The sequence below is a fragment of the Hippocampus comes genome, unplaced genomic scaffold (genome assembly GCF_001891065.2).
Source record: "Hippocampus comes isolate QL1 unplaced genomic scaffold, H_comes_QL1_v1.1 scaffold17, whole genome shotgun sequence".
NCBI classification, from domain to species: Eukaryota; Metazoa; Chordata; class Actinopteri; order Syngnathiformes; family Syngnathidae; genus Hippocampus; species Hippocampus comes.
The window spans coordinates 4070901-4092251 of record NW_017805002.1 but is presented as its reverse complement, the minus strand read 5'-3'; the positions used below and the strand labels follow the sequence as shown (position 1 = coordinate 4092251).

The 21351-nt window shown below is 42.7% G+C and overlaps 2 protein-coding genes across 2 annotated transcripts in view; one reads left to right on the top strand and one right to left on the bottom strand.

Moving 5' to 3' along the window:
• Positions 1-128: 128 nt before the first annotated feature.
• Positions 129-16144, bottom strand: ppp4r1l (protein phosphatase 4, regulatory subunit 1-like). The gene is made up of 20 exons (XM_019856747.1): positions 16058-16144; positions 13588-13632; positions 12570-12699; positions 10561-10667; positions 10300-10442; positions 10075-10221; positions 9097-9204; positions 8802-8867; positions 8123-8281; positions 7711-7835; positions 6334-6821; positions 5805-6106; positions 5646-5720; positions 5366-5551; positions 4061-4222; positions 2946-3046; positions 2743-2863; positions 2468-2602; positions 2236-2377; positions 129-689 (listed from the first exon to the last, which is right to left on the bottom strand). Exons 1-20 carry the CDS (start codon positions 16062-16064, stop codon positions 541-543), a joined length of 2898 nt encoding a protein of 965 aa, XP_019712306.1. The 5' UTR covers positions 16065-16144; the 3' UTR covers positions 129-540.
• A 199-nt stretch (positions 16145-16343) lies between these two features.
• rab22a (RAB22A, member RAS oncogene family) overlaps positions 16344-21351 on the top strand; it is a 14355-nt gene continuing 9347 nt past the window's right edge. Inside the window, exons 1-3 of the mRNA XM_019856768.1 lie at positions 16344-16668; positions 18312-18391; positions 18631-18712. Of these exons, the coding sequence (XP_019712327.1) occupies positions 16633-16668; positions 18312-18391; positions 18631-18712 (198 nt within the window). The 5' untranslated portion in view covers positions 16344-16632. The remainder of the gene's footprint in view (positions 16669-18311; positions 18392-18630; positions 18713-21351) is intronic.

Genomic DNA, 21351 nt, shown 5'->3' with positions numbered 1-21351 from the left:
AAAAAGAGGGTGGGGGGGGGGGGCATGCTTAAAATGTGCTCCAGCCCTTGTGAGGATGCTTTTTATTGGCTAGCCTGATGGAGGGCAGCCATGTCCAGGAGGTATTTCGTCGATGTCACATTTTTTTATTTTGTTTTGGTAAACTGAGGAGGTGGAAGATGAGGAGTTTGGGTCAGAAATGGCGGCGGGTAACTTGAGTCCCCCTGAGTTAGTGCGAGCGTCAAAGAGTCAAGGCAGACGCCATCTCTTCCTTTAAGATGCTCAAAAAGGAGCCCAGAAATACAAAAAAGAAAAAAAAAAAGACTTCAATGCTAAGCACACGCTTAGCTTTGGAGAGTCAAGCTTGTTAGTGTGGAGGAAAAAAAAAAAATTGAGTCCTGCTCATTTCCTGAAAACTACTCTTGTGTGTTGCATCCCACCACAGAAGGGTGTGTGCTTGTGTTTTTTGTGTTAGCAGTCACAAGGTGAGGTTGGACAAGGTGAGGGGGGTCCGGTTTGGGTGTGCTGGTAAAAAGAGTGGGTGGTCGGGTGTTCCGGGGACTAGATGAGGGGGGCCGTATCCATGGTCAGGCTTTTGCTGGGGTCCAGGCTGGCGAAGAAGCGCACGTCCCTGTCCTTGTCTGACTGGAGCGCCATCAAGGTTTCCTCCAGCTCGTCCGACGAGGTGCAGCCCGCTTCCTTGAAGTAGGCTGAACACAACACAAGGGCAGGAGGGTGATTGAGAGCTAGTTATCTTAGCATTAGCTCTGAAGAGCGAGAATGGGCACCTCACCACATTCAAGCCATGTTTACCTTTCAGACTACAAAAAGTCTGCCTTAAAATGTCCACATTGCAGCCTGCAAAATCTCCACTTTGAACTTGACAAAAGAAAAAGGAAGCTCACATTCGTTCTGACCTCACCAGTATACAGTAGATCATGGATAGATTTAGCGCTGATGACGGAGTGACAGACTGACAACGACGGACTTGTAGATTGCTAAAATTTGATGATGATCCAAAAATAGCAAGTGACCAACTGTAATTTAGCGATGACGGAAACGTGGTTAAAATAACAGTGACGGACTGACTGAGAGTTTTGGTTGGACTTGAAGCAATGACAGATGGACGGCCCGACTACTGACGATTGACAAACCTGCAAAATTTACTGCAATGCTCACCTCCGGTATTATTATTTTTGTTAGAGATATCATTGGGCACTATATGATATTTGCACATTGCTTTTAAAAATATTTCTGCGTATTTAACATTCATGCTATAATTTAAAACGTGCTAAATTAGAAGGAAGTTAGCAGTTAATCCATACTTGAGTATTTTTTCCGCGACAGCATTAGCTCACAAACGACCACCACAAGTGACAATTCACATGTTTGTGTTGTATTACATTGCAGTACTGCCTTCATTCCATTTGATATTGGGACATGTTACAGCAACGATGGGCAACTGGTGACCTGCATGCGCCCACACTTGGAGCGGCCCTCAATTAATTTCTGAAAATAAAAATGTTCACATGACATGAGCTGATTCAGATTTTTTTTAATGTAAGTTTGAACTATTTTAAAGCGTGTACAGAACTTTGAATTGCATTTTTATGTGTGAAAAATTCGATATAAATAAAGGTTGATTGTTTGAATGAGCCATTGAAAGGTGTAATACTAGTGTTAACCACTGGATGGCCTCGTGAAAAAGAGCATGTCAAGGCTGCCACAACTTTGATAATAAAAATAAGTAAACAGTGGCTGTGTCCAAATTTATAACTGGGTCCTCCGAAGGCCGCATTTTCGGCCGCATGGCGCCACTTCCGGCACAATTCGATCGAACGTGGTGTCCAAATCCACATTGAGCCTGTCCAAATTTGCCACGTTTTATGCAGTCCGCGGAGGCTACATGAGGGTAGGTAGCCTTTCTGAAGGACTCTGCCTGCCAACTGTCTTTCTAGAATTTGGAAACCACGTACGGCTGAGTCGCGCCGGAAGTGATGTCATGCGGCCCAAATTTTTCTTTTCCCAGCATTGACTGTTTGTTTTTGAAGTGCATGGGGATTGAGTAAATGTGTGTTCTATATACATATACACGCGCATTTTGAAGTCCTGACGTCACCTTCAATTTGAGATACTGTATATCAAAATGTATTCTAAGAAACCTTTATGAATGTACAAACAAAAATCCAACCGGCAAGAACAAAATGTAAGTAGAAGAGTGCCGATAGCTTCCAGTGTTCCAGTTGAGCGTCATACCTTTCTCCATGACGCTCTGTCGCAGGGCCTTGGCCACCAGCACGCGCACGTTGGCCACCGGGTCTGACGAGAGGCTGAGCAGGCTGGGCAGGAGGTGCTGGCTGAACTGATCCATGGGCATGCAGTCCTCCTCCACCACCGCCTGGAATCATGCAACCAAGTGACAAATATAACGCATGAGGAGGTGCGGAAGGATTCAACACAGAGACGCTTTTGATGCCAAATCACTCACTTGGCAGATGAAGGCGAAGGCTTGTCGTCCCACCCACTTGGGACAATGGCAGAACCTGACAGTGAGCACGCTGATGAAGTTCACGGCCAAATCGTCGGCACCGCTCGAATACAATTTCTGGAGGATCTCCACCACCTGACCACAAGACAGCGGAATAGGATGATGTCCTATTTATAATACAAGGAAGTCTGGATTCACCCGGTCTATCCATCAATCAAACTGCGAGAGCAAAGAACCTTCACAGTTACGAGCCTAAGCTCGAATAAGTGACCCACCAGCTTGTAGGAAATCCACCTGACTTCCGAGACCTTGTCAGAGCAGAGCGTGAGTGCGATCTGCCTGAGGTAGTCGTACACGTCGTAGTGGCTATACAACTCGATGATCAGGATCAGCTGCCTAGAAGGGGAGCCGTAGCAAGGAAGGAGGTTAATTCTCCACAAACCATCACGACGGGATTAGAAATGTCAGCCAAACGCACTCTGCCAGCTCGTATCGGAACCTCCAGTTGCGACTGTTGTCGGTCACCATGAACTCCTGGAGCTGGTACAAGTATTCTCTCCTCTTGTCCGCATTAAGCAACTGTAACCACAACATCAACACGTCTCTTCACATGGGAAAACTTTGACAGCCTGTCAAGTGGGGACCGAGGCAACAGCCGGCGCAATAATTCTGAATAGAAGACAGCTGAAAACACAAAATAGTAACAATGACAATGCGTGCATAGACAAATCTGGTGAGGTTTTTTTTTTTTCAGTTTAATAGATTAGATTAGATAACACAAGTGAATGAGTCTTAATTTGTTTCACCACTGACAATAGCTTGATGCCTGGACAAGCTGCCCACTTATCATTTATTTCGTGGCCATAAGCTGCCTGAACAAGCTGCCTATCGACAATTAATTTGGCTCACTAACTGGGCTGCCGATGTAGTTTTTCTGGTGTTAGATCATTTTCTTGTAAAAGAAAATGAAGTTTATACTGGAACGGCAAAATTTAACTGTTCTGGTGATGTGTTTTTGAAACAGAGCATCTTGATTAATAATGTGATTGTGCAATATGAGTGAAGCAGGAAAACCCTCCTGTTTTTGTCAATCTCAGGGTCGGTCATTTTGCCACTAGCTGACATCACAGTTGTTCAGGGCTCATGTATTGCCCAATCATGGCTAAGCTTCAGAAAACAGGTTTGTCTGTTTGTTTGCCTCGTGGACATTGACCAGCGATAATATAAAATAAGGCAAGGGGAAAAAGTAGTTTCTCTAAAGTCAGCTTTCCGAGAACTTTAGTTGAGTTGTGTGAGGGGCAAAAAAAAAAAAAAAAAAAGATACAGAATCGTACCGTAATTTCCAGAAAACAAAGCCGCAAGAGCTACATATATTTTTATTCGCCACGTCGCTTTATTAGCCGCGGGCCTCCATGTTATAACATGGAATATTTTGCTAAGAAAGAGGTCACACAGATAAACATTTCAAAACTTGTATTCACCTTAAACACCAGTTAATGCGTCAGCGTGGGACTATAAAGCAACTCGCTAACAAATGTCGCCATAGTCCTTTGTTGCATTGACAACGGGAAGAGCAGAGGGCTCCAGTCATACCTTGAGGAAGTCGTAGAGGTGCTTGAGGACACCGATGCGGACTTCATCCAGGTCCTTGAGGAAGCCGTTAAAGATGGGAACCAGATCCGCCGCCGTCAGCTGGTCGCCCAGGATGACCGCCAGTTCGTGGATGGAGAAAGCCAGCGTGCGGCGCACTTTCCACTGCGTGGGGGGAGGCAGACGCACAAGTTACTTGGAAATCATCCAGTATAAAAGGCAGAGCGCTCGAACCAAATCATCTGGACTTTGCGGCAAGAAAATCCTCCAAAAGACCACCAACATTGCGTTAAACGATAAAACTGAAGTCCACAGTTACTGTATAATGGAATCATATTCTTTGAGCAACTAATTCATTTTGAACATAAAAAAATAGGACTGAATTTTAAGGAGGAAGAACAAAATGGATCATGAGTTTGCTTCGCCAACTGGCTGTCCATTTCCCATTGAATTTGCTGTTAAATCAGGCAGTCAATTTATCTTGCTGCCTGGATGGGGTAGCTATTTAGCATTTATTTTGCCGTCTTAACACGGCACATATACCCGATAGTTGGCCGCCTATTTCACATTTAACTGGCTCCCCATTTGCCATTTAGTTTACTGCCGAGATGGGGTCCCATTTTCCTTTTTAGTCTGCTACTGAAGCGCGCTGCCCATTTAGCATTTCACTTGCTGCCGAAACAGGTTGCCAAGATGACCATTTTAGGTTTCTACCCGAGCGGACTATCCATTTTACTATTTAGTTGACTGCTTATAGGAGCCCCGCCCGCATTTACCTTTTGCGGTTGCTGCCTACGAAGGCGGCCCGTTTCTCTTCACGCTAGCACTCATCAAGGGCCGACTATTTACCATTTTATTTGCGACCTACACGGACAGCCCGTTTACCATTGATTTTGCAGCCAAGAGAGCCTGCTCACTTACCATTTAGCTTGCTGCCTGTATCGTGACGCCCTTATCCGACTGAGTGGCGAATGTTTGCAAATGTACTGAATGTTGATTTTTTTTTTTTTGTCAAGGTTCATTCAAGGTTGCAAATAGTTAGAGACGTTCACCAATTTGTTCGTAATTTTTTGTCTGTCAATGTGTTTAAATGTTGTCAATGAACACTCTTTTATAATTTTTGAAAGCGACTTGTTTTTTTTCTTCATTGCTTCTGAATGCCATGTTCTGCACGTTTTTGGTTATGCTTGGAGAGGTTTCTTGGCTTTAGTGCAGCACATTGAGTTGCCTTGTGTATGAAATATGCAATAGAAATGAAGCTGCCTTGCCTTGTCTTCTTGCGAGGGCTAAAAGTGGTTTGACTCCTACCTGGACATCAGTGGCCAGCGTTTCGTAGGTGTCCTTGAGGCAGTGCCAGTTCTGTCGACCCAGAGTGAGGGCCACGCCCGGCAGGCTGAAGGCACAGTGCTTGGCGATCTCCGTGTCCACCGTCTGAGCCCGCGCCGGGTCCGTCATGGAGAGGTACTGATCCAACAGCTGCTGGGGGATAACATTCTGCAGGCCAGCAAGACGAGACAGCAAGTTTTCCGGATCAGTTAGAGCAGTGATTACCAATCACCGTGAAATGATAAGAGGCGGAAGCACCGACCTGGACTTTAGGCTTATCTTTACACACCAAATCATCTTTGCCCTCTTCCTCCACACTTTCAATTAGTTCAGAGACCTGAAGCACAACACTATGTTGTAAAACCAACAGGGATAACGCCAAGTCTTTACATTTAGAAGTTCATCTTAAAGGACTTCATACCAGAACCGGGGAGTCAAGTGGAGACTCTTCCGCATCCTCCGGGGGTTCCGTCTGTGTCTCCACGTCTCCTTGCTCTTGGACCGGACACGTTTCAGTGACCGGGTGGCTTTCAGTCGCTTGCTCCTCCTCGGCAAGAATCTCGTCGGCCTCGGACTGAACCTCCACCGATTTGCTTTCAACAAGCGGGCTGTCTGCGTCAGCGTCGGCGGGTGAGTCGACCGGCTGGCTTTCCGTGGGACTGTCGTCGGACGGGCTGTCGAGCTGAGCAGCCTTCAGAGCCGCAGACAATACCTGAACTTGAGCTAGGGGAGAACGGCAGAGCTCAGTCGGCATGGCGACACAAAGCTGCCCCAAAGCAGTTTTCCCACATTCCTCAGTGAAGCTGATTACATTAAATCCGGAATATACAGGGCCAGTACTGTTTCAACAGGGCCACCACTACTCGGTTCATAGTGGCCCCACAGGGCCGCCACTCAAATGCCGGACACTGATAATGTATCGTAGTTCCACATGTTGTGTGCTCACTCACCTTGGACATCCGGGTCGTCCATGTGCGGCTGCAAACAGTCTAAGACCATCTGGATCTGGTCGCTGGTAGTTTTACCAGGGTTGGTCTTGGAATCGGGAAGACTTTGGAAATCTTCTGCTTCTTTTGACTCCTCCTTCTTCTTCTTCTTCTTCTCAATCATGTCTCCCATTTGACAGCTAAGCAATTCCAGTTCGCCGCTGATGTCTGGTAGAGGAGGCCTCCAAAAATGGAAGGAGTTAAAGTTCTCATCTGCCTGTGTGGTGTCTTTGGCATTCCTGGCGTTGTTGCCGGCATGCGACAAGTTGTCGAGCGACTCTCCGTGAGCAAAGCTGTGGCCATTGTCGTCGTAGTTCATCTCCTCGGCCGCCGGCACGTGCTCCGGCGACGGCGTGGCACGGCCATCTTGGTTGGGAGGCGTGTGAGCGATCGTTCGTTCCGTGCGGCGGCCGCTGATGTCGGCGCAATTGAGGGAGTTCAAGGAGCAGTCACTAGAATGACAAACACATGGATGCTAAAAGCTTCCCAACATCAATCTGTCTAATGCAGGAAATGGGGTGGAAATGATCTGACTTATCCGGTTCTCAAGCGTAGGATGCATTCAAGGATCAGTTACCAACACATTTGTTTTCCTGAATAATTTGCCAATTTTTGAAATGTTTTGACTATTTTTTTAAATTGACATAAGAGCACCACGCTGTCTTGTGTGGGGTTCACGTATGCTAACAATTGGGCCAAATTGGAGCATTTTCCCTCCTTTTCTTTCACAGTCAACAAAGGCTTAGCTATTGAATGTCTCTGAAAGATTATTGTGACCAATTATCCTCTGGTATTTGGTATGTTAAGTATATATTTTTTCCTTGCCCTATCTGCTCGCAAAACAGTCAGGCTTTAAATTCGCAATATGTTAAACCTGTTCAATATTTACAATCGCAAATCCTAACGTGTGTGGTCAACAGAGGTCGGCCAAGGCACGTACTCGCTAAGTGCGACTGAAACGTATTGAGAGCTAATCAGGAAAATACCAGAAAACAAAAACTCGTGCCTCTGCTGGACACAAATTGAGTTGCAACTGGTTGTGTTGACTGTTTGTTTAATGGGTCTCACAAGTCATTCACCGTGATAAAAATGTTTGTGGGTTTGGAACCAAAATATAGTAACCAGGTAAGTTAATATTAAACCTAGCTACTTTCTTTTTTGTATTTTCCAACAGCCTGACTGCCCTGTGGTACAGTGCTGCCTCTCACAGGTCAGTTGTGGTACTACGTTGCTCATCTCAAGTACACCATACAAGAGCAGTAAGGACATACATGGTGAGTGGTTTCTTGTCATGTGAGAGGTTCAGTGGTTAAAAATTGTAATGTGTGTTCCCTTCTTTACCTGTCTGACGTGCACCTGGTAACATCGAGTAGCCCGCCGTCCTCTCTGAAGTGGAGGCCTGCGCTTGTTGGGTTGGCGAAGGTGGAGATGAAACGGCCCAGAGACTGAAAGGCAGCCTGCCGCACCTAAATAAAATATTGCAAGAACGTTTTGTTCGCTATTTTGCTTGAATGCACATTTTTATGACCTAAAATGGGTGAAATTGTGGGAATTAAATAGAGTTGCTCCATTGAAGGAGTTGGTTTTCTTATATATACACATAGAGGAGCGTGTTTTTCGATTTGCTCAATGTGTAAAGTGCCTTAAAAAGAACTTACTGTGGATTGGCGCTATATCATTAAAATCGTCTTGACAAGCTAACTTCAAGCACTGGTGGCAACAGTAGTATACGTTTGATGTGTGATCGTCTTACCCAGCGGGACTGGTCGCTGATGAGGCTGATGAAGAGCGGGGACAACTTTGCACGTCGCACCTCAGGTGACGTCGAATTTGAGACCATCATGAAGCACTCGGCGCAGGCTTTCCTGATGCCCCACAGGCTGTCTGAGCACAGGTCGAAGAACTTGGGAATCTATGTTAAAAGCAGTCAAGAGAATTGTTTTTAAGGGGGCTTGTATACAAATCATTTGGTCTCTGCCAGCAATCAAGTGCGAAACTAAACCAGCAAGGTAAATATCTGCCCGTTTCTGAAAATAGGCAGAAGCTGAGCAATTCTGCGCAACTATTACACAGGCTAATTTACGTAATATAATACAGCACAATTTGGTTTGGTAAACAGTCATGTGGGAGCTGCTGCCTCCATGTGTGAAAATGCTTTGATTTTCTATATGGGCATTTTCTTTTAAAACATTATGCTCTGCTTTAGCAAGGTTCGTCGTAGTAAACAAAGCTGGTCTTGTCAGTGGGTATTTTGACAAAACATGTCAGAGACATGTGATTAAACGACCTTGCAATTGATTTGATTTAAAAAAAAAACTGCATTGTATGACTCCTTTTGAAAAGGCCACTCTGTCTACAATGGCCCAAGATAAACGCACAAAATCGGAAGAGTAACATTGGGGGGCGGGAAAAATTGTTTTAAAAGTCCTTACCAGTAGTTTTTCTGTGGCCTCCTGACCCACAATTGAACAGAACTCTCCAAAATTGGCTGCGCAGACCTAGAATATAAGAGGTTGAAAAAAAAAAAAACATTAACATTTGCATTTGTATCCTTTCAAAATTGGCACCTGTCATTGGGGAATAAACATTCCACAGGACTTTGCGCCTCCATCTGATGCGCAAAACTGAAATAAGTCTGACTTGCAAAAATTCTTCCTAAATGGCCACACACCATAACTGCATATATATAGAATCCCAAAGTAAAATAGAAAAAGCAAAATGCATTACCTTGCGCACTTGAAAGAGTCTGGCGTCGCTACACAAGTCGCAGAATCGTGGCAGTAAGAGATGCTCCACCGTGTCTTTGCTCAGCATGGTCACCACTTTACACATGATCTGAACACAGACGCAAAGGTGCAACACGGCTCAAGATGTGCTGAGGCGTTCCCAGTAGAAATGTTTTTGAGGGGAATGGATGAGGGAAGAGCACAGCCACGAAAAACATGACCCACAGAAAATGCCAGAGGTAACCCAGAAGCCATATGAAAACAAGGCCTGCTTTTGTGTGTGCATAGGCTAAATGAACAGTTAAAAGCTCGTCTTACATACAGTCGCAAGAAAAGCCACTCAAAAGTGCAGACGGTTTAACAGCCCGTTAATGTAACAGCGAAGCTGAGCTCGCAACAGCCAATTGCATGCACACATTTGCTGATTCCCACGTCACTTAACAGGTCAGGCCCCATCCTTTAAAGCCACACACACTCAAAGTCACAGACATTAGTGTGGAACGTGATGATGGCGACCCTACGTGGATAACAATTCTACCTGCACAATTTGTTTTTTTAATCATGCAAAATCAATCTGTATCCAACTGCTCGATTCATCGGTGGGATGATCGGGATAAAAATCTATTCTAAAAATAATTGCTGGCAGCAGTCCTCGATCTGACCTTCAATTAAGTTGTAAGCAATAGACAAACAATTTTCTTCAACTATTACCACGTAAGCAATAATATTTAAAAAGTTTTTACTGAGCACAATATGTGTGCAGGCTAAAAAAAAAAAAAGGTGGGCCAGTTTTAACGAGATGCTCCAATCACCACCACATTGATTAGACTGACTCCTGATTCCAATCACTCTTGGAGAAGTTGGAGAAATGTGATCCGTGAGCATCCTCAATCTGACTATGGTCGACCTTGTAGTGATATACTGTGAATTCGGAAACATAAAAGCCTCTGTGGGACACGATTGTGTTCAAATTACTCACAGCAACCGCCTCAATCTTGTAATCGTCGTCGCTGCTGGGTTCTGTGAGGTCCAGCAGAACCGGACAAACTTTGGACTCCATGTCGGCCTTTGAGATGAGGCCCGGCTCCAGCAGCACCAGTAGTGCCGCCTGGCTGGTCTTTCGCACCTGGAAGATAAAGTACACAACAATAGCGTTTGAACGGTTTCTTGAGACATCAGGGGAAACAATCGTTTGGAATCCTACCTGGTTGTTGGGATCGGTGAGATATCGGACTACGATGGGTACCAAGTATCTGGAGAAAGCGGCGGGGAAGATGGGCCGACTTTCGTGTAAGAACATTGCGATGTTTGGGACCTGCTCCATCAGCTCGGCTCGCACGGTCGGCTCTGACAAGACACACGCATGCATTACTGTCTACGTATGAGGCTTGCACTTTAAGCTCCAAACGGCATGTCTAGTGATATACTGAAACCAGCTAGTATATACGAGGGAAAAGGTATCTACCTCCATCTTCTGACATTCTGGCAACTGTCTCCATGACACTGATGAAGTCATTTTCGTTATCGCTGAACTCACGGAGCACATCGAGCAGCCCGCGGGCCACGATCTGTCTAAAATGCAAAAGGAGCGTCGGGTTAGTTAACCCGCCGACACCTTGTGAGAGCAAGGCAGTGTTCACACGGTGAAGTCCATTGCGCACACTTATTGCGAAATCAAATAGTCAAGCATTGAGAAGCTGGTTGCGAACAGCTAAAAGTTTATGCAAAGAACAAAAGTCGTTCCTGTGGGCTTTGTTTTCTCTAACCTGCAGGACGTGAATAAGTAAATAACAAATGGTGGCTATTGTTGTACCTGTGAACCCACATTCAGACTGGAACTAACCTCAATCTTCTGTCAATACTCTGCTTATTGTGTGAAGCTTGTACAAGTATGTGATGAGCACTCACCCTGGAATGCAGAAATTCACTTAGGCGTCACAAGCAGAGAAGACTTGGACGCCGTGTTACAAAACTCAGGATGAGCACTTGAGGAAACGTCACCGAGCGATCATTGAGGAAAATTAATCTATTTGTGAATCATTCACGAGCTGAGTTGCATTTATTTTGAATGAATGATTGTGGACCATTATTGAGGGAGCAATAGTTGCTGCCAATTTGTGAGAACCATTAAGTCTCTCTCATTCGCACCGTCAACCCAAGGTAAACATCTCAATTAAATTCCACATCCAAAAGGTTTTGATCAAATGGAAACTTTTCTCTTAGTGTCCATCAAAGACAACATGTGCCATGTCACAATCCACAAACAAGTATAACAACCATGATGCAGTTTGACACGGAAGAGTGAGCTGACAAGTTCGCATGAAGGCTCTGACTTTTTATCATATTTCCTGCCAGATGTGGCACCACTTTGCAATCAGCACACTGACGATGATGCCATTTCCTACAGCAGGGCCGTCAAAACTCAAAGCGCGCTTTAGGTAGCGAGCCAAACACGTACGACATTTGGGAACCAAAACTGAATCCTCTTGAACGTTACGCGATTTAAAACCAGACAGGATAGTATAATCTTCCCCAAAATAAATCAAAATCAATTTACAATAACTTCAAATAGTTTGCTCCACATAAGGCTCCTTATATGGGCAAGACGACTAAATTGCAATTGAATCCGCCAGGTGGTCACGAAACAAAACACCTCGCTCAAAACAGGAGATGACAAAAGAACATGTCCAGTATCAACACATGAATCTGAACAACTATTTTAAAAATGCCACTAGGCATGCTGAGAAGTCCATTGCAACTCCCTGCGGTGCTATAATGTTCATCTTAGCCAACAGCTGCTCACACTGATGCTTCCAAAGATACATGTGTTAGAGCAGCATGAAGACAGCGGTCCGGAATGATTGCAGGCCGGCTATCGCATTCTGGGTTTTGTAGTTCGTGTGCCATCAGCAGTTATGGAATTGGAGGAGGCGGCGGCATTTACTGGCATGCTTTTCTGTGGTCACAATTGGCGCATTTAACTACTTTTTAATGCCTCTTTAATGTGTTATTTTGTACACGCAGAGTGCAATAGTTAAAAAATGTGTCATTTCATTTGCGTACAGTTTCATTCGTGCTTTGAGGTGCCACCCATCAAGGGAGAAATTACAGAGTTACGTCTCATTTTCGCTATTCACTAATCTTACATTGACAGATTTTTGTTTGTAAACCTTTTGGGGTGATACCAATTTTTCATGGATTTTTACTAATCTTGGCAGGGTTTGGTCACAATGCCCCACAAATAGTGGAGGAGCAGTATAAACAACTAATAAACTGGCAAAAAAACAAACAAACAAACACAAAAAAACCCATTTGCAGTTCACCACAGAGAGGCAAAGCACTGAATCAAAGCCAAAAAATGTCAGCAGAGCTGCAACAATTTTTTGAGCTGTCGTCAGATGTTTTACACAATGCTGGGATTATCTGATGATGGAAATGTTTTTTTTTTTTTGTTCTCGTCTCCAAACTCTTTACCTGTTAAAGACATTTTCACTGAAGGCGTACTTCTCTAGCCTCCCAAGTGGAGTCAGGTTGTCCTGGCCTGCGTCGAGGAAGGCCGTGATGCGGATGCTGTCACACTCTGAACCGTAGTCATCAAATCCAACTGCAAGATAGACAGGAGTCGCTCCTTTAGCGCCAATGAGCACGACAGTCCAGTTTACAGTCCAACTGGATTTCATTTTGTTTCACAAAGCCGGTGATGGCCGACAACAGTCTGAGGAGCTGCTTGTCATAAACCTTGAAAAACAATGAAATTGTTCAGTAATACCAGAAGAACAAAGCGAGACAATCTCAAGAATGGATTGATGGACAGCCAGTCTACAAATTTGTAAAAAAAAAAATTAAAGCGGCCCCTAAGAAATGTGAACAATACTTTGAGAATGAAGTCACAAAAAAAAGAGAACAAACCCCGCCTCTGCCCGAAGACAGCTGGGATAGGCTCCAGCACGCCTCGGACCCTCATAAGGATAAGCGATTCAGATGGATGGAAGTTAAAAAATTCATTTTTATATACCATATATGTATTTTTTTTAATATATTTTAAAAAGTTTTCATATAGAAGATAAAACGTAACTTTTATAAGAACAAAATTGGAAAATAACGCAAATAGAATCACGCTGTCTTAACAGGAGAACCCCAACTCAAGTAAATTGTACAATACAGTATGAAGGGCCCTAACAAACATTTACGAGACTTAAAATCATTTAATTAGAACAATTAAGTCAAAATACGACAGAATAAAATTGAAATTATGAGAATAGGGATTTTATAAGGGAAAAAAAAAAGCTTGGAATTTCCCCAAATAATTTTGCAATGTACAATGTGTATTTCAAGAATAACCACCACCGGATGTTTTAGAGAACAAAAATCAAAACAGTGTGGGAATAAAGTCATAGTTTGTCAAGGAATCGTCATTTTATGTGAAGAGAATGAATCCAACAACTTTGTTCTTCTAATACGACAACTTTTTTTTCTGATGTCAAGTACTCACAATCGTCCAAATCGTCATGGCCATCTTCGAAGTATAAAGATAGACCTGCAAAGATAAAACATGTGAAGAGGGAAATCATCGCACAAAAGTGAGAGAAGGCAAGGGCGAATCAACGTACAAAAGCATTACTTTGTGAATGCAAATGAAATTGTCGGGGTACGAGGCAGTAAACAATTCCTAAACCAAAATGGCATTTCCCAAATGTCCAAATTCGAACCGGAAGGATTTGGAATTGTTCATATGGTGTTTAATTGAAAAGTTCAGCATCTACATGACACAAGAGATGCAAGACGTCCAGTCGATAAGCACATCCACAAAGCCTTACAGACATAAAGACAGTGTTGGCAGCTGGGAGGAGCCCGTTTTCTTTTCTTTTTTCAAAACACAAACTTAGGTAACAGGTGGAAATCAGAGCAACAGGCAAGCGGGAATAAGTGATTTTTGTAAATTAAAAAAAAAAAAATCTCTCACTCTATCTCTCGTTATAGAGTTATGGAATACAGTCATAAATATAAAATACAGAAAAGAAAATTTCACATTGACAATTGATACACTTCGAAGCTGATACACTTCGGATCAAACTGGGGAGAAAATGAAATGACTTTTTCAATTGATCCAGCCCAAATGAGAGACAAATAAATTACTCAGAGGAAATGAAGCAGTACGAATAATACTTTTACCATATTATTCATTTATGAGAGGGGAAATGGTGAACTTTACCCTCCGGTTACAGTCGTTTCTCTGTAACAGCAATAGGATTCCTGGGTCTATCTGACTCGTGCCATTGTTTATCATCCAAAAGTGTCCAAATGAATACGTATTAAAATGAATTTGCTTTGGATCTCAATATAAACTCCATCACTAACTATTTTAATCCAGTGCTTTACATAAATATAACAGTTTTGTTGACGTTACCACAGCAGAAGTCTTGTATACGAGTGCGTGAGGTACATGACTTGGAATGTTCGTCACACTACGAGATGGCCTCCAATTCTGCCTAATTAACTGGTTTAAAATAACACTGTCAGCCAGTCTGTGATCATGACACATGGCGGCGCAGCCTGCTGAAATATTCATTTGGTGTGAAAGCTATCGAACTCACATACTCACAAAACAATCGCAATGGATTTGACGAGTATGAATGAGCTTTTGAAAGATCGATTTGATTGAAAAGATGAGTGATTCTCAAAGTGTTGTATGGGATCTCGAGTTGTGCGCAGGGTCCCTCTAAAAGTATGTGAAGAATCACATAAATAAATAGCCAAACTGTGTATGTTACTGTGAGTTAATTTATTTAATGCAATACACTATGTTTGTATAGTTCAGTTGTATTTGACTTTTAAGTACTATAGCAGTCACATTTAATCTTTTCAAGTGTTTATTCAGGCACAATTTGTATTTAACTTGGGTGGGATACATTTTAACTTGATCTTTTTCACGACCAGTGTTTATTTTTGCCATATTAGACATGTTCAAACTGCACACAAAATTACATAGGCTTTCAACAATATTGAGTCAACTTTTTAGGAATAAATTTCCTGCCTAATTTTAGTGCATTTTAAATACGGTCTCGATGAAACGAAAAGATAGAGGGAGAGAGAGAGAGAGAGAGAGAGAGAGAGAGAGAGAGAGAGAGAGAGAGATCCATTGCATACCCGTGAGGGAGATTAAGTTGTCACACTAACAATACTCACACAAATACACCCATATTAAAAATACGAACAACCGAATACAGCTTTAAAATTGAATTAAAATAAATGACTAAGCTAAGCAAAACCTAAAAAAACATTTGTTCATTCATTGCGTGATTTGACACATGCGCGATTTCTGATGGAAGAGACCAGAGGGTGTCAAGAAACATGTTTACAGCTGGTCATCGCAGGGAATGTGCTTCGAATAAAAAAACAACTCGTACAAGATTCGGTATTTATACGCGGGGAAACACCGCATTAGGGGTCTTGACACTCGGTGTGTTTTGTTTGTTAAACTCACAGAAAATACCGGTAAAATAAATAAGGACATAAAGTATTTTGCCTTGGTACGGGGCACATTGGTGTATTTTGGTCATCTTATTGGCTGAAAATGACTTTAGCATTCAAGCTAACGTTAGCTAGGTCAACACGCTAGCCTCTGCTATGGCAACAAATGGCTGTTAAATGCATTAGAGACAAGCGAATTTATTAGTTAGTGTTATTTTACATGGATATCGGTATGTACGAATTAGTTGTGGTGATGCATGCCTCCATAAAGTGAGTCATTTCGACATCCTCGGTCAGCTTTTGTTAGCCGATTGGCTACAATTGTTGCTAAGTTTGCTAACAGTATTCGATCCAGCCTTTTCACTCAGCACTTTTTTTTCCTTCCCGGAAGCACACCGCAAGCAATCGGAATTCAGCCATTTTTAGTCACCAAATCGTAGCGTTAAAAAGCAAATACACACAAGGCATCGATATCCACAGTGGTCCATTACCTGCCATGTTGAGGCTCGGCTCGGCTCTGCGGGCTGCCGTCCCGTGTGGGCTGTCACCAGGCGCTCAGCTGTCACTCAAAAAAAATACAAAAAAAAAGAAAAAGCACTTCCTGAATGTACTTCCTGCGGTCGATCGATGTTGGTCGTTTGAACACAGATTGTGATAATCAGCTTGGGTGCAAAGTCGACATAACTCGGAGCTGAACGCGGAGGGGAGGGTTGGGGGCTTTTGTGTTCGTGGGGATCTCAGCCCGACTAAAGACGCACGGGAAAAAAAAAAATAGCAGGCGGAGTCACGTGACCGCGCTCCCTGGTTCCAAGATGGAGACTGTTGTGTGATGTGCCACTTTCGCTTTTTAGCTTACCTGCTTTTCACAATTATTATATCACCATGGCGAACAAGGACCTTTAACTAACTCTCAGTTACTTCTTTACTTGTGACCACCCCCACCCCCGAAAAAGTGAACAGGTGTCGCCCTTGAAAAATATTGAAGAGAAGTTCGCTAAAGGAGGAGAAGTGGGGGAAAAACAAAAGTGCCAATGAAGATCAAGTCAATGTAAACCAGGAAGCAGCCATGGCGTTAAGAGAGTTAAAAGTTTGTCTTCTGGGGGTAAGTGAGCAGCTATTTTTTTTAATCAACGCTACACTGTTTCCATTTGTTGTTGTACATGTATCATTACATGGACTTCATCAGGTTATGCAAATCTTAGTAGCTCGATGCAATTGCGATCTAATTGGAGAGATGTGTTATAAATGTGAGTATTTTAAAGTTACAAAAGTGGCAAAGCACAGGAGATAGCGAATTAGCTCTTATGCTATTTGTAGATTCTTACCTTCCCGTTAAACTTTACTACAAGAATCTTCCAAGTTGAGCTCATCTTAGCTCAGCATCTGTTTGCATTTCTTAACAGTAAGCAAGTAGAGATGGGCAGGTACTTGTTACACATAAAAAGTAAGATCCTAAAAATATAAAATCAAGTAAAAAAGTAACGAAGTAACTTAATTTTTAGTATATGTTGATATCAAGTCCTGATCCGTAATTAAGTCGGCTAATCAAGTATCCCACATATATCTGAAAACAATTCTAAAATACAGTAACAAAGTATTTCTAGTTTTTTGTTGCTGTCCACCACTGTAAATAAATTGTATTTCTACGTCGCACAGAGAGGACTCACAAGGTGCTTCATATGGACTCAGCGTACATGCAGTCAATAACCCTTTCAAAACCAGAATATTAGTAATATTCCGGTTGCACAAGGTCATGTGAGTAACCACAAAAACTCTAAGAAGCTCATATTTGGGTTTTTAAATATCCGCAGACCCCTGGGTTCTTCCTTTTTTCACCTGAATATTTGGTCGTGTAATGCATGTTGGAATATCTCAACTGAAAGGAACTTTGTTTTGTGTTCTGCGTATGCTCTGTCTACAAGGAATCTCGGTCTTTTGAGTACAGGAATTACTTGTATTCACGACATCTGGCACACAACCCACTGGAAATACACAAGTGGAGGTGTGGTACTTTATTACTGTAGTGAATGATATGAATAGAGTGTCTTTTATGGTAGGAAATAAAAAGTGGAAGTCATGATGTTGTGCCTGCATCGTGGTTTAGATGGTGGTGTATTTCAGTTGATCACAATTACTATGTGCAGTATTCAGGAGTATCTTTGTTTGCTCACACACGTCAACAGGTCATTGGGAACGTTTCAGAAGGCAGATTTTTTACTTTAACCCAAATATTGATGGCATAAAATGTAGGTGCCTATGGATAAAATCACAAGCATTCGACAGTTAATCTGAGTAAAATACAAACCATGACAGTCACGTCTGACTGCAATGTCTACTGAAAACAAACGTGTCTTTAACTGCTTTTTAAAAAGCGAAAAAGGCAGCTCTTTGCTCAAATGGAAGTGCATTCCACATTTTGGGAGTAATCAACTGCAAGGCTCTATTACTGTTTTTTTAATCTTGTGCGAAAGACATTATGTAAAGGAGGTCAGCAGACCACAGTGACCTAACAGAATAAAACGTTTTGAAATGCCTTGGATAAGAGACAACAGAAAACAGAAATGCTCTCTCTCTCTCTCTCTCTCTCTCTCTCTCTCTCTCTCTCTCTCTCTCTCTCTCTCTCTCTCTCTCTATATATATATATACACACACATACATACACACATATACAATTTTGTATTTATTTATTTTTTTGTTATTTTATTTTGTGTCACATTCTACTTTTTGTGTTTGGTTTTTCTGTAGGAAACTGGTGTTGGCAAGTCAAGTATCGTCTGGAGATTTGTGGAGGACAGCTTTGATCCAAACATCAACCCAACTATTGGGTAAGTTGCACCGTAGTACATAGCGCAGTACATGTGTGTAACGTACCTCTCATGAATTATATTTATGATCGTGATTGATACTTATTTTACCTTTCGTCAATGATTGGCCTGCACCTTGTCATGAAGAATCTGTTTTGAATCATCCAACAGTTTCTTTCCTGATAAAAGTATGACTGTAATCATAAAAAAGCATAGTCATACATATGTTTTCTTCTCTGTGTTTTGTCATGTATCACCAGAGCATCTTTTATGACCAAGACGGTGCAATACCAAAACGAGCTGCACAAGTTCCTCATTTGGGACACGGCAGGACAGGAGCGGGTTAGTCTCTTTCACTTGCAGCCTTGTTTGTTTTATTTAAATAAACTACCGGTAATCCATATTCTTCACTTCAGCCATGTATACACATGCAGTGAGTATTCGGTCTACACGCACCCCTGTTCAAATGCTAAGTTTTCAAGATTTAAAAAAAAAAAAAAAGACTAAGATAAATCATTTCAAAACATGTCCCACTATTTGACCACTAACCACTACAACTCAATTGGAAAAAAATATATCTTCTCAAGGGGAAAAAAAATAAACAACTGAAAAAAAATTCCTTTGCACAAGTGTGTAGTCAACCAATCACATTCGAACTCGTGTCACCCGGAAGGACAGCACACACCTGCCACAATTTAAAGTGCTTCTGATTACCCCCAAATAAATGTAGTTGGCTTTTCCTGACTTGTTTTTTTTCTCGAGCAGAAGAGGTGTTTGGAACTCTTTACAATTCCTTCCACCTTGCCAAAGGCCTCAGTTCCAGGTGAAGAAAAAACATGACAAAGAGTTTGCAATTGCAATGTAGTTCTGAGATTTCTTCTTATTATTCTTTGTAGTAATCGAGTCGCGATTTCAGGTAGCGATGTGGCTATGTCTGCTGTGTTGGCCATCTTGAGCACGACACTATGAAATCAGTAAACACATGCCCCCGTGTACCCCCATCCTTTGCGGAGTTTGCATGTTCTCCCGGGCCTGCATGGGTTTTCTCCGGATACTCCGGTTTCCTCTCACTTTCCAAAAAAAATGTATGGCAGGCTGATTGGACACTCTAAATTGTCCCTCGGTGTGAGTGTGAGCGCGGATGGTGGTTTGTCTGTGCCCTGCTATTGGCCTGCATCCAGTTCAGGGTGTCTCCCACCTACTGCCCGAAGAAAATTGGGATAGGCTCCAGCAACCCGAGATCCTTGTGAGGATCAAGTGGATTGGAAAATGGATGGATGGATGGTTGGATGGTTTGAAGGGCGGTGGCTTGGGAAAGTGCACCTCTGCGTTATTTCCAGGCGGGGGCAACATTTCCTTTTCCAAGAGCCAAACATACAAATTGGTTCTCTTGAATGACTGTATCAGAAATATGTGACAAATGTGGTACGATTTGCATTCCTTGCAATACACAGGAGGTACAGAACTAATTTAAAAAAATATTATATTCACGTATTAATTGTCTTGTCAAAGATAACCAAGAAGAAGGTGCCTCTTTCCCGTTTGATTCCTGTTTTGTTTGCACTGGAGAATACTTGCCATTTCTGCCCATGCCTTTCTCTTTCTTTCCCTGCTTTGGTCCCACTGTCGTACTGTCCTGACAGGTGCGATAAGAAGCACCTCGTCTTTTATCCTGCTCCTCCTCTTCCTCGGGGCACTTGTCTCCTTTGCAGTCTTCAGCTACGGTTAAGATAAGAGAGGAGGATGAAACCCAAGCTCTGTGTTTTACCGTCGCGTGTCAAAATCACTGTCGCTTGCTTGTCCTTCTCTTTGATTAATGCTCACTTTATCGTTCAACATCCGTTTACTTTTTATAGCAGCAAAGATCAATTTCCTAAAGTTGGTTAGTTGTTTGATTTTCACTGAGAGTCCGCTGTGTTCCTTCATGTGTGGTCTCTGACACGTTCCGAAGTGGCTCTGCTTCCTTTTCTGGACGAGCTCCTTTGGAGCTCATGTTTGTCAAACTACTGTATATGGATATTTCTGTGTATTTATGATACTTTGTGTACTCAGTTTACAATGTATTGTAAATCAGTTCTCTTGAGAAAAAATGCCACTACAGTATTAATTTTTTCAAGTAATGCAATAGGTGTTGCATTAATTGAACTGAGCAGCCAGATCCATTCCTATGCAAGCCACTACACAGAATGAAATAGTTACTGATTTCGACGACAATAGCTTGCAACAAAAAATAAATTCACCATATACAGTGAAACTCCTCTAGAACGAAACCTGCATGGGCGAAAATACCCCCTTATGTGAAAAAATCTTCATGCATTAACACAATTCCCATTCTCCTGCCCCCCATACGACGAAAAACCCCCTGTTGCGTTATACGAAATCATTTTGTCTGCTCCAGCCTCGCGAAGACATTCACTACAACGAAGTCTTATCCAACAGCGACCTCTACTGCTTCGTTCGAAAAAAGGCAACAGCAACCACCACACTGGTTTACATAGTGAACGATGTTTATTTCGGTCACAGCTGCGAGTTTCCTGGGCTCAACATACTCATAGCTGCTCTGCTATTGGCTTACCGAGCATCATCCTGGCCTCCGATTGGCCAAGAGGCCAGATAGACCTCACTGTCTATGTGTGTAGATACTGAAGCTAGATCCGTAGCATCCGATTAGCTGCTCAGAGTAAATTGCTCATGGCTCGACGGACATTTAGCATGATAAAAAGTAAAGTATTACTTTTTATCATGCTAAAAACACCCACGGGACGCTTCGTAGTCCTCGATGGCCATAGTTAGCTCTCGAAGGCTAAAAACCTTACGCTAACTGGAGCGCTTCTCTCTCATTAGCGCTCCAGTGGCTCGACGGACATTCAAATAAACGAACGTTTCCTCGAATGCTTTACTTGTTATCATGCTAAAAACAGCCACGGGACGCTTCGTAGTCCTCGATGGCCATAGTTAGCTCTCGAAGACTAAAAACCTTA

Bases quoted from the DNA above. Each gene is read 5' to 3' on its own strand.
- ppp4r1l (XM_019856747.1), bottom strand. The intron at 8,868-9,096 runs GTAATGCATTTT...CTTATATTCTAG, and splicing joins GACTCTTTCAAGTGCGCAAG to GTCTGCGCAGCCAATTTTGG. The intron at 3,047-4,060 runs GTATGACTGGAG...TTGTGGTTACAG, and splicing joins ACCTCTACGACTTCCTCAAG to TTGCTTAATGCGGACAAGAG.